Genomic DNA, 13,325 nt, shown 5'->3' with positions numbered 1-13,325 from the left:
AACAGTAAAGAAACTCGAATACGTAAGATGTTGACTTTAGAAACACTAAAATTTATTAGGCGAATATTTCGGCTCCTCCTGTAGTCTTTGTCAAGCGTTGACAAAGACTACAGGAGTAGCCGAAATATTCGCTAAATAAATTTTAGTGTTTCTAACGTCAACATCTTACGTATTTGAGTTTCTTTACGGTTACGTTATATTATATTCTACATATGTTTCGAAACACACGTGGACACGCCTTCTTCATATCTGCAGACGGATCCGTTTCGGCCTTCCAGGCCTCATCAGTACAGCTAGGGTACAGACCCAAACGAAATGTTCAACCAGCTTAGGTAGGGCCCAAACTAGTCCCACGACCACTAATGATATATATGATATAATAAATGGTATATATATATATATGTATATATATATGTGTATATATATATATATATATATATATATATATATGTATGTGTATATATACATATAAATATATATTCATATTTATGAACTGCGCAGGGGTATTCAAGATTTCAAGTGAATGATAATGTGCGTATTATTCGTTTATTTCTTCGTGTTTCCTTCAATTCTCTTAGTATTTTTATCCAAACTCTGGAAGCTGCAAGAAAAATAAATATATTGATCAGCTTAAATGTTGAATGATTATTGTTTTAACTAAATTATGAAATAGATTTCAGATGGTAACAATATTCAATTCAATTAAAATCAAAGATGCATTTTATTGACCATTTATTAAAGTATAGTATATGAAAACGCAACAAAAAGAATAGCATGAAGCGCCTTGAGCACTTTAGTGGAGATGTGCGCTTAATAAATATTATTATTATTATTATTATTATACTAATTTCCATTGTTTCAATTACAAGATCATGTTGCAATCATGAATTTATATCACCGTAAATGGAAGAAAGAGAATATAGCAGAAAGATATTTTGTTAGTGGAAAGATAGCAAAACAATAATATTTAGGCCTATGATAAACCGATTCACGAACTAAAATATATAGGGCCTAGGCATATTAAATTTTTTGTTTTCGCAACTCCTTCGGCACTCCATATATTTGTTCGAAATATACCGCGACCGAAACGAAGCGCAACCGAAACAAAGCGCGACCGAAACGAAGCGCGACCGAAATGATCGGCTACCGGCCTATGCTGCACAATGCGGTGTGCTAGCATGTGATACCTTTGGGCCAGAGACTGGCCTACTACTACTAGGCCTAGGCTATAGAGGCCCTATAAGGAGTAGGCCCAGGCATAGGCTTTTAATCCTAGTTAGGCTAGGCCTAGTAGTAGTACTACTATAGGTCTAGGCTAGGCCCAAGTAAGAATAACAAATGATTGGACCCAAAACAAAAACGATCGGACCAATGCCGTAGCCAGGATTTTCAAAGAGTGTGGGACAATATCAGGGTGGATCTACTTTACACATAAATTTAATCAATGTGGACCCATTTTACGCAAAAATATTAAAAATCTGGACCCATTTTCTTAAATTTTACCCATTTTAAGCTAAATATGAGAAATCTGGACCAATTTTTCAAAAAGTGGACCCATTTTATGCATAAAATTACATAATTTGGACCCATTTTTAAAAATGTGGACCCATTCTTTTTGGACCCATTAGGAAAATTGTGTGGGTCTGTCCCAACTGTCCCAATAGCTGGCTACGGCATTGGATCAGACCCAGGACGATTGGGCTTATTTTCAAGACGGTCGGGCCAACTTTGAAAGTGGATCGTCATGATGGGCCCGATCGTCAAAGTAGGCAAAATCTTTTCAGCCCAGGGCCATGACTGTTTTTGTATTTGTTAATGTTGGAATATACCGAAATAAATAAATATATGATCATTTTAAATACGATTCTTAATAATATTAGTAAAATAAATTTAGAACACAATGAATATGCCTTTTCCATGAATTGGTAGACATATTAAAGTGTGATAAACAACCCAAGTCAGTGGTGCATAACCAACAAAACTAAGATAAGCTTTGTGGCTAAATTCTTGTCCTCATGTTACAGTATTTAAAAATTTGTAACTCCATAAAGGAGGCTCGTATGCTAATATTTTCTTCAGGAAAATGTTCTTAAAAGACTATGCTACACCATGTGATTGAAAAAATTGTTTGACCTCTGAAATAAAGATGGGAAAAGAAAAGCAGATATAGATAAATACTGTATTTAAACAGGCCTTCAGTACATACAGTACAGTAGTATCTACTACTTTAGTACTGTTTCAGGTTACCATATGACTTAGAGATTTTTCTATGTTGAAAATCCATGAATTACAGTGCTATACTTCTTTTAAAAAATAATTTGTAATTTACAATAAGAGAAATTTTTTATAAATGGAAAAAGGAGTCACATCGTTAGGAAAATCTCTCCGTCATATGGTAACTGAAAGAGTATTGCTGTACTGTACTGTAGGTATATTCAGGGGCGGATCAAGAATTCTTCAAACCGGAGGGCACAAACAGTCTCGTAATAGAGGCCCTATAAGGAGTAGGCGCAGGCATAGGCTTTTAAGCTTAGTTAGGTTAGGCCTAGTAGTAGTACTACTACTATAGGTCTAGGGGCTAGGCCCAAGTAGGAATAACAAATGATTGGACCCAAAACAAAAATGATCGGACAATGCCGTAGCCAGGATTTTCAAAGAGTGCGGGACAATATCAGGGTGGATCTACTTTACACGTAAATTCAATCAATGTGGACCCATTTTACGCAAAAATATTAAAAATCTGGACCCATTTTTTTACCCATTTTAAACTAAATATGAGAAATCTGGACCAATTTTTCAAAAAGTGGACCCAATCTATGCATAAAATTACATAATTTGGACCTATTTTTAAAAATGTGGACCCATTCTTTTTGGACCCATTAGGAAAATTGTGTGGTACTGTCCCAACTGTCCCAATAGCTGGCTACGGCATTGGATCGGACCCAGGACGATCGGGCCCATTTTCAAGACGGTTGGGCCAACGTTGAAAGTGGGTCGTCATGATGGGCCCGATTGTAAAAGTAGGCAAAATCTTTTCAGCCCAGGGCCATGACTGTTTTTGTATTTGTTAATGTTTGAATATACCGAAATATATATATATATATGATCACTTTAAATACGATTCTTAATAATATTAGTAAAATAAATTTAGAACACAATGAATATGCCTTTTCCATGAATTGGTAGACATATTAAAGTGTGATAAACAACCCAAGTCAGTGGTGCATAACCAACAAAAATAAGATAAGCTTTGTGGCTAAATTCTTGACCTCATGTTATTTAAAAATTTGTTATTATGAGACAAACAGTCTCATAATAGGTAAGTGAGTAGCACATAACATTGTTTTTCATTGAACATTTTAAAATTTAGTGGCAAAATGGGGGGGGGGGCAACCGTGCCTTCATACTGGATCCGCCCCTGATATTTAAATACACTATTTAGATCGGTTCTTCTTTTTCCATTATTTCAGAGGTAAAAAAATTTCAATTTTTTTCTAATCACATACGGTAGTTGTGTAGAATAATCTTTTCATAACCTTTTCCGGAAAGTTATGGACTTGTTACCGACTTGGGTTTTTTGACATCTTACACCTTTTCCATGAATCGGTAATCAGAATGAAATTGTGCCAGATAGTCCGCGCTAGGTGGACCCAATATTTCTGGCGTGGGCCTGATTATCAACACTAGTGGGGCCCGCTTGTCTGGAAATGGACCCGATCATCCTGGGCCCAGTTGTCTGTCACCCATTAGTAGGTTAGGCCTGGCCAAGTAAGACAAAGAGGCCTAAACTGGGGGTTCCCACCGACCGTAGTGCCCTGGCCTGTTTTCATGGGCCTACAAGTAGGCCTAAACTAGTCCTAGAGGCTTCAGAAATTTGTCTACAGTGGGTAGGGCAATTGCCATTTCAAAATTCATTCGACATGTTTCTCTTTTGTGTATCCTTAGGTTGATCAGAGACACACAAAATGCCTGGAAAACTGAAGGTTCGAATAATAGCTGCCCGAGACCTGCCCATTATGGACAGAGCCAGTGACTTAGCTGATGCATTTGTTGAGGTCAGTCAGGCATCCATAGGTTTAAGACGAACAGAGGTCTTTGATAACAGGAGGAGAGACGCTGAGGAGATTGTACACTCATTATACTTTCCAAAATTTTGGGTTTTTTTTTATTTCTTAATTTTCTAAAAGCTTTTTTCCCTTACACGCCTTACACACTGTGGACTATTTATCTTGTAGGTTAAGTTTGGTCAGGACATTCACAAAACAGAGGTGTGCCGGAAATCCTTAAATCCTCAGTGGAATACAGATTGGTATAAATTTGAGGTGATCTCACTATTTTCATCATTCTTCATCATCATTTCTCCATCTTTGCCATTCATCATCATGCACAACCATCATCATCCATGATCATCATCATCAGCAATCTTTATCATCATCATCATCCAACGTTATTACAGTATAATCATCTACTGTAACTTCACCATCATCATCATCATCATCCTTCTCCGTCATTACCATAATGTACAATCCTCATCATCATCATCATCATCATCATCACCAACCATTATTATCATCATCAATCATGACCATCATCATGACATCATTATTTTTATCATCATCATTATTTGGCAATCTTTTCATCATCCATCATTATCATCCACCATCATTCATCATCATTATAATCATCTGTCATCATCCATCACTAAGTATCATGCTGAGAGGTATGGTTCCTGCTTCTTGCATTGAAGACTGGTTGAAACATGGAGGTATTATTGAGAAGGAGATCACTCGGCAACAGATCCCTTTGACGCGACAAACCTATGTGTTCCCCGCCTTTGGATCGCGCGCGGGCGTATTACCCTACAATTCACATTTTTTCGTTAGCAACAACTTGGCAACGACATGCATTTATACGCTTTCAGCAGAGCAGTTGCGCAATAAAGCATTTGATTTTAATCCATTAAATATCTTTATAATGAACAATGTTCCCCTGATTAGATTTTTTCGGACTTTTGGTATGTTATTATTTGTATATTTCAGGAACGGATTCCGTAAAATATTTCTGTTGAAATTACGTCTGTGTTCATTATAATTTTGTCTTAAGATCAATTGGTTTGACCATAAAGCTAAGTCAGCGTAAAACTGAAAAATACTCAGATTTTGGATTGATTTTTCGAATAGTTAACCCTCGTTAACCCTAAAATGACTTAGTTTATTATAATCCTCAATCATTTATTAATTAAAATCTGTTAAAATTAGAATTAGCGAATTTTGGCCAATTTATGAAAATTTGAAAAGTTGAAATATACTATACTTTTAAAGGTCATGTAAATGTTCCATTAAATTTGAAACTTTTTATGGTGGAAATATTAATATGTTTGATATTTTATGAGAGATAAATGTATCAGCTTCAAAATGGAAACGATTGCGCAGCCATAGTGATTGACTGTATGTAGTGCGCATCGAGAAAAGAAGGTGCTCTCCATTTTGCCATGTTCAATTTTTTGGTAAACTATGCCTGCTACAAATTTGATGGCGGGGAACACATCGGATTTCAAAGGCATCGCGCAAACGTTCTTAACGCGCTGCGGCAGCTTTGATCTTTGTTCATTTGCATAGCGCTGCATGCGCGTAGCTTTTTCGAGTGATCTTCTCAATAATACCTCCATGGTTGAATTCTGTCCAGCCTCAGGTTTTACTTGGGAGTCTGATCGCTTGGCTCCTCGATTAACTCTCACATTGAGAGTTAGGCAGGTTAAGGACAATGTTTGTATCCGTTAAATATTTGTAGTTAAGTTGGGTGGCGCTGCACTGTGGCTCCCGCAGGTTAAATTACAATGTTTTGATTGATAGTTATAACCCCCAGGGCATTGAGTAGGTGTTCTATGTGTTTGATCTCATGATGAATGTAATATTATCAAGTGCACAGAGGCCTTGCCCTAAAACCCTCTGTAATACTGACATAGTATAATTATATTTTTAGAGTGATGGATTATGATACCTACAGTGCCCATGATGTTATTGGAAAAGTAAGTAAACATTTTGAATTATGTCTGTGTTATAAGAAACTTTATTATTTTACATTGTTTTTACATCATAGAAGAGAAACATTTTAATTTCCAAAAGATTTAAGAATGATATGGCTAAGATATGTAATAATCCTAAATAATATGCAAAGTATACACAATATGAAAAATAATAGGATTCTGACTAAGAAATTAAGGGCACTTCAATTATATTTCAGCCACTCCAAGGTTCTTTCCTATTCTTCCTTCTTCGTTTATTCTTTCATAATTTGTGTTATTTTTATTCATAATTAACAGATTACCTACACATACATGCCTATTTTAATTTAATTTTTTTTTGGACCGGTCTTTGTGTATACATTTTTTCTATAGTTAACATATTTCAATCTTTGTTCAGTTTAAATTCGGAGATATGCCCTGGTCTCGACCACTCTAGAATCACTCTCAAATAGGCTTATCTTCATAAGACTTCTACGAATCGATACCTTGTTCGAAGCAAGTAATCAAGTTGTCTTTACCCAGTTTCATTCGTTTATTTAATCGGCTGGATATTTTCCCTATATAAAGTTTTAAAAAAATAACCAAAGAAAATCAAATTCATTGATTGACCTTTTAAGAAACCTTTAAATTGATTAACATTTAATAATAAATAATAATATAGTTTCTTTTCCTTTTTTATCAGTTGTATATAGACTTAAATCCTCTTCTATGGAATGAGGGTGCCTCCAACATATCTGGTTGGTTTCCAATCTATGACACGATGCATGGGGTTAGGGGTGAAATGAACGTGGTTGTTTCCGTTGAACTCTTCCCTGACCTGAACAAATTCCGACAATCATCTTGTGGTGTGCAGTTCTTCAGCAGTACGTATTGGAGCAACCTGCGATATATTTATTTTATGTGTATAATATTTGCTACAGTATATCATATATGTAAACAATCGATTTCTTGTATGAGATATTTATGTAAAATTATCTACAAATTTCAATTGACAGCGAATAATCAATTTCACTTCTAGTTTCTCTGCTGAACACATAGTATATCCTTTTATATACCAACTACATAGATTCCAGGCATTTAATTGGTTAAAAGCTGGGCAATAATTCCAGCCATGCCTTCTAATGTCTACAATCTATGTACCAGTAAGGGTATTTAAAACAACTGTTTACTGGGTTTAATCAGGTCGTAGTTTAAAATATAGCCCTTGGTAGTGTGGAGGCTATAGGCCTACTATGTAGTATAATCTCCAGATCACCGTGGGCTATGTTTTAACCTATGTCCCTCAACCCAGTAATTATTTGCATACTATTTAACATGTGCTTTGAACAATCATTCATATAAACTATTTTAAATAATATATAAGTCACTCACTGTAGAATTAGAATCGTATCAACGAAAAATACACACACAAGTGAGCACCCGACTTAACATACAGTATTTTATAGATATATGTTATTAACTTATTTTATATTAATTTCATTTATATAATGCCTTTTTTGGTTACATAGCACTTTGTAACAAATTTGTAGTAATTATAAAATAATATCCATTTTCAATATAAAATGTTATTTATTTTTTTAAATATTTAATTTGTAGCTAGCCAGGTACCAGCACGACACACCATGTCGTCTGTCCTTGGATTTGTAGAGGAGCTAGTCGTCAATGATGACCCAGAATATCAGGTTAGTCTTTTCTTTTAATTATTCGTCAGTGGTTGGTCCACAAATTTGTTGATAGGGGTCCAACAAGTTTGACAGCTCGGTCTGAATCAGGGGTGGGCTTACACCTTTTTCAGAGTTGTGAAATAGAATTCTTAATGGGGTATATGGGGAGAGATTGTACGGTCTTGGATTGCTAAAAATTGAAAATTTTAGACCTCAGTATTAGGGATTGACAATCACAAACCAAGTTGTGGTGTTGGTCGTCGGGGTTGCAATTAGTACAGTCATATTCCATGCACTAGATGAAGGCTGTACTTGTTACCTGACTTATATAGCGCTTCTCCTTCACTCGCCACAATAAGTCAAAAAATCCCCCCCCCCCTTGCCAAGTTGTATACAAATCAAACCCAAACAAAGAGTTCAAACTTGAATAATGCAATAAAGCAGTAACTTGAAGCAAACAGGTTTGATAGAAAAATAAAACAAACAAAAAATAAACAAATAAGATCTTTGTGAAAGGAGACTATTGAAATAGGTGTATTTTTAGATGGGCCTTGAATTGCCCATCCGAATTGCAAGGCCTGAGAAAATTTTACAGGACATTCCAAAGTTGAGCTGCAATTGAAGGAAATTGTTACCAATATGTTTATGGTAGACTGGTCGAACAAGTTGGATGGAGTTGGAAGATCTTATTGGAAATAAGAAAGTGCAGAATCCAGAGAGTGATTTGAAAACAAAGATAAGAAGTTTATAGTTGAATTCTTTCTTGAACAGGCAACCAATGAAGTTCACGAATAAAGGGAGAGGTATGAGTGCGTGCCTTACAAGAAAAAAATGAGTCTAGCATCAGAATTTTGAAGTTTCTGCAGAGTATATACAGCTCTGTATGAAGGCTCTTATTATAGCATTTATTTTTTAATGTACATTTTTTTAATTATACTCAACAAAAATACATAAAAATGATATTTAACCCAAATTTGGTAATTGAATGGAGGTTGTTACTTGACTATTATTTACATATTATTGTGAGCAGATACCTTTAATAGTCCAGGTTTAACTTTTTTCCGTAGCTTCCGCTGTCCTCAAGACAGCTTCATTGGTCTTAGAGACCAATTCACTAAGCCTTATTTTAGCATACACTTTGATTTTTGCAGTGGATTGATAAAATACGAACGCCAAGAGCATCGAACGAAGCAAGGCAGCTGTTATTTTCGAAGATTTCTGGACAGTTACAAAGGAAAATTGGTCTAAAAGTTCTCGAAATTGGAGGAAATGCTGTACTTGGGTAAGTATCCATTTTTACTTGCTACTACTGCTAACTCAAACATATTGATTATGTTTTATTTATATATTATTTATTCATTCAATATTATTTCCATTTAATATTATCTATGGTTTACATAATATGGATGTTTAGTTTAATGAACCTATATATGTAAAGGTACATGTATAATGGAAAAATATATAATGGTGATTATAACATACCATATTTATTCGAATAAATGCCCCGCTTTAAATAAACGCTCCTCCAGAGCTCATTTGGAATAAATGCCCTGGGGCATTTATTTTTTCCTTGAATAAATGCCCCTCGCCCCCAAACCCTCTCCTAAATGACTAAAAAAAAACCGATGGAAGCAACATGATTGTCAACACATTCTATTAATGTTCTACTCCAATGGATTTACATTTATTCTACTGTAACCTGGTTAGGAACATTAAGATTATGATCATGCAATAACAAATTTTGGCGGTAATTATGTGTAGTGATTCCACATTTACAGTGGAAATTAAGGGGCATTATTTCAGTATATATCTATCCATTTTTGCACCAAAAAAAGCAGTTTAAGTTTGCAGTTTGCTTTAATATTTCAGGTATTGGCAGTGTTTTGATTTAGAAGGAGAGTCTGGTATTGTAGTAAGAGGGATCGGTACTGCAGCGCTACTGCAGAAGATGGACACACCTTTATCACCAACATCACTCAGTCCGCCCAAAGACTTCTATAAAGAGTAAGGGTGACTGTCCCTATAAGGACAATTTATATTTTATTAGTATTATTGTTATTATCTATATCTTTATCATTATCATTATCATTAATATTATCTTTATTGTTCATTGAAATATTAATTTTTATATTATTTATCATTAGTGTTATTATCATTTTTGTTACTCTTATGGTTTTTAATGATATGAGGTTTGTACCCAATTTTGGCACCATGTGTTAGGATTCCTACATATGTTCACATTATATCTATATTACATGTTTGCCCCCCCCCCCCCAAATTTCAGACCACCTTAAAATTCAGGGTGGTTTCAAATTAAATAACAAATTAGAGGTTCTTTGAAATTGAAAGTCAAAATGTAATGTTTTTATTCTAATATTTAAATTTTTTTTTATTACTAATTTCATTGTTATTATACAGTATTATTATTATTATTTTATTATTTTTATTAGCATTGTTATTTTATTATGGTTAAGTTCATCATTATACTCATTATTATGTGATAGCTAGAAGATGATATGATCCATATGTCATAGTTGTCAATGACAAATGTTATTAAAGGTAAGTGATACACTTGTGCAATAGTACCTGTATTGGCCCATTGTCAATCATAATCATCTCATTTCAGTGTATATCCATTTTGGAATTTCAGGTAAATTGATTGTTGGCATTGTCAAAGTTCTTATTGTATTTGGCATGTGGCATTCCAGGAAGTATCTGTCATGTCGGCCGTTTTTATGTGTGATAACAGAACCTAAATCGAGGTAAGGCTAGGCCTAGCCTAGCAGCGTTGGATAGGCTAATGAGAGCAGCGTTGGATAGGCTAATGTTTTCGGCGCCTACGATATTTCTTCTCACGACCTATCGCAAAATCAACATGTGTGGAACACAAAAAAAATCAAATTTCAGTCTTATTTTACATTTTTTTCATTCTGAGGAATGTCTAAATTCAGTTAAACTAGCAATTCCGTATTATATTTATAAATCTTTATAACATTATACAAAAATTAGATTTTTCTTAAAAACTGAAATTTTGCCGGGAATGGGGCTTTAACTAATTTATGGTTGTAAATTAAAAAAATGATTGTTGATATGAATGTAATTATAACTGTAAGCATAAATTGTATTAGCAACATCGTCGTTATTAAATCATAATATCTGTGAGTGTTATTTTCAAACAGGTGGCTATTTTCTCTAGCTTTGGGACAGTATTGTAGTTGGGAAATGAAAAAATGCATAATCTTTTCTCCATGATCTATAAACCATATTCGCTAAATTTGAAATGAAAATTTCCGAAAACCTGCCAGCTACCACTGGGGGACATCGAGAGGCCTAGGCATTTCATTCTACGTAGTTACCAGTGTTTATCTGTTTTCTGTGACTGGTGCGCGACCTTCTAGACGGCTAGTCTTTGAAAAAAAAAAAAATTAAAAACAAAAAAAAAAGAAAATAGGGACACATAAAACTTGCAGTGTTTTTGATTATACTCAAAAGAAGATATGTCTGGCAAAACAAAATTGCTCAGGCTAGGCTGCTGTGTGTCCCCCATCGAAAAGTTGTCGGTGGCACTGTTTCAAAATAGATGCGATAGAATGGTGTATACCCACACTCTCCTTTTGATGCCTTCTTTCCCTCTGAATTTTCCTACCCTCCCATTAGCCTTTGGTTCCCTAATGATTCTCCATCTTGGCACAGGATTTAGTTATCTGCTATTAGATCCTACAGCTTTGTCCACACTATATGACAAGAAACTGTGATATGCCCATATTTGGGAGTAACATGACATCATCATACACATAATCATGGGCACATCACACTAATTTGTCATATAAATTTGATAGTGGGGAATTAGTTTATACCCTTCGTTTGGATATTTCAACCATTCCTGTATGATCACTTTGGATCTCCATTCCCTATAGATCCTTCTGCCCTCTTTCTGGATAGTTTTTATTAGATCTCCCATTCCTGTGGATTCCTCACTCAATCTAGGTCCCTCTGGTTCCCTTGCCCCTTCCAATTGATCTCTCACCATCAGGTTGCTGGCGGTGGACCGGATTGCCAATAGCAAAATTAATCCAATGTGGCTCTCCAACCCCCATCTAACAAAATATAATAAAATTTATACTGTATAATAGATTACAATAACAATATTTTTTAAACAATTAGATTTAAGATATTCAATTATAAAAATGCATTCAAATGTAGTTGCTGTACAGATAATTCATAAGCATTATAAAGATTACCATAAAAAAGTAAAAAAAACACCACAAATATACAGCAAATGAAATACAAATTTAATTGAAGGGCACATTTCATAAATATTTTAGATAGTTTGTTTATTTTAAATGCATATTTTGTGAAATGTTGACATTGTCACTCATAAGTCAGATTCAGCTAGTCTCTGTGTGGCAATACTGTAATCGTAATGTAATAATTAAACATAAACACTCTCCAAGTCTGAAGTGTGAAAACTATGTGAACATAGCTGAACCAAATCACATTCTCACATGATAAAGCCTAAATTAAAAGCTTACAATATAGGGAAATTACCCTAACAGTTTATATTTTTTATCTTTTTCACCTTCAAATTCCTACTCAAATTATAAGTAATTGTACTCTTACCTCAAGGCTTCTGTATACATCAAAAAAGATTTCATTCCTTTATCAAACACATAGAACTCTGATAATCAACACTCTCAAGCATAGTGATGGGTCTGATACATAGAATATATATTTCAGTGCACCACATCCGACTGTCCAGGCTGGCCTTGTGCCTTAAGTTACTGGGGAATGGTGTGGTGGTGTGTTTTTCCCTTATTTCCTTGTTGTCTTAAGTTAGAATTATTTCATTACTACAGGCTATTAAGTAATATATTAAAAAAATAAATAAAAAGTAATCTGATATTAATGAAATAGTGCTATACAAATGTTACAGTGTTACTTCCATTATTAAAGATAAACTTGGCCTTGGCCTTGGGAAAAGAATGATACCACAATTTTTAATAAAGCATTGGGCAAATTCTGTAAAGGATTTGTTCAATTAACTTGTAATGCAGTAGGTTAGACTTACATTGAATAAACAGATATTAAAGAAATATAGTAATACAAACAACCTTTTATAAAAACAAAGAAGAGTTGTTTTTTGGGTTTTTTAGTTTAGTATTGCCACCTTGATATTTTCTTAATTTCCTTTGAGAATTCTTTAGGTATTAGATTCCAGACATGGATCGATGTTGGTCTACATAGCATAGTAATAGCGGTTCTTTGTTGCTGGTAGAACTTAATGTTAACAAAAGGTCATTAATGCCTCTGAAAGTACTACTGTATTACCTTGTTAGCCTGGTTCACGTCGAACTTTATCTAGATATACCCATCTTGAAACATGATACGATAATCCCCTAATTGCGATCGATGCCAAGTTAGAGCCAGATAAACAGCCAGCCAGTTTCAGGCCATCGACGTCACACAATGGAAAGGCTTGTTTAATAAAACGTCTACTGTATTTTACGAACCTCTAGTAAAAAAGTGGTATTCGTTAAAACAAAATTGTAAACTACTGTAGAGAAGGTGTGAGTTTCCACTACCTTATAACCTAGCCGACCAGTACGAACCAACGACAGTGCAGCAGCGTGTTCTAT

At 34.5% G+C, this 13,325-nt stretch overlaps 1 protein-coding gene and 1 long non-coding RNA gene across 2 annotated transcripts in view; both read left to right on the top strand.

The window, feature by feature from the left end:
- The window catches only part of LOC117116537, a 5,770-nt gene extending 1,449 nt beyond the window's left edge, over positions 1–4,321 (top strand). Inside the window, exons 2-3 of the long non-coding RNA XR_004446774.1 lie at positions 3,946–4,055; positions 4,236–4,321. This is a non-coding gene — a long non-coding RNA (uncharacterized LOC117116537). The remainder of the gene's footprint in view (positions 1–3,945; positions 4,056–4,235) is intronic.
- A 1,661-nt stretch (positions 4,322–5,982) lies between these two features.
- The window catches only part of LOC117116535 (C2 domain-containing protein 5-like), a gene marked incomplete at its 5' end in the record, with an annotated part of 51,219 nt that continues 43,876 nt past the window's right edge, over positions 5,983–13,325 (top strand). Inside the window, 5 exon segments of the mRNA XM_033260593.1 lie at positions 5,983–6,028; positions 6,708–6,888; positions 7,622–7,707; positions 8,841–8,971; positions 9,559–9,693. Of these exon segments, the coding sequence (XP_033116484.1) occupies positions 5,983–6,028; positions 6,708–6,888; positions 7,622–7,707; positions 8,841–8,971; positions 9,559–9,693 (579 nt within the window).

Source organism: Anneissia japonica, unplaced genomic scaffold (genome assembly GCF_011630105.1).
Source record: "Anneissia japonica isolate Jap-2015-1 unplaced genomic scaffold, ASM1163010v1 scaffold4058_len632159_cov189, whole genome shotgun sequence".
Taxonomy (NCBI): Eukaryota; Metazoa; Echinodermata; class Crinoidea; order Comatulida; family Comatulidae; genus Anneissia; species Anneissia japonica.
The sequence above is the reverse complement of the archived record's forward strand: the minus strand, read 5'-3'. Positions and strand labels throughout refer to the sequence as shown.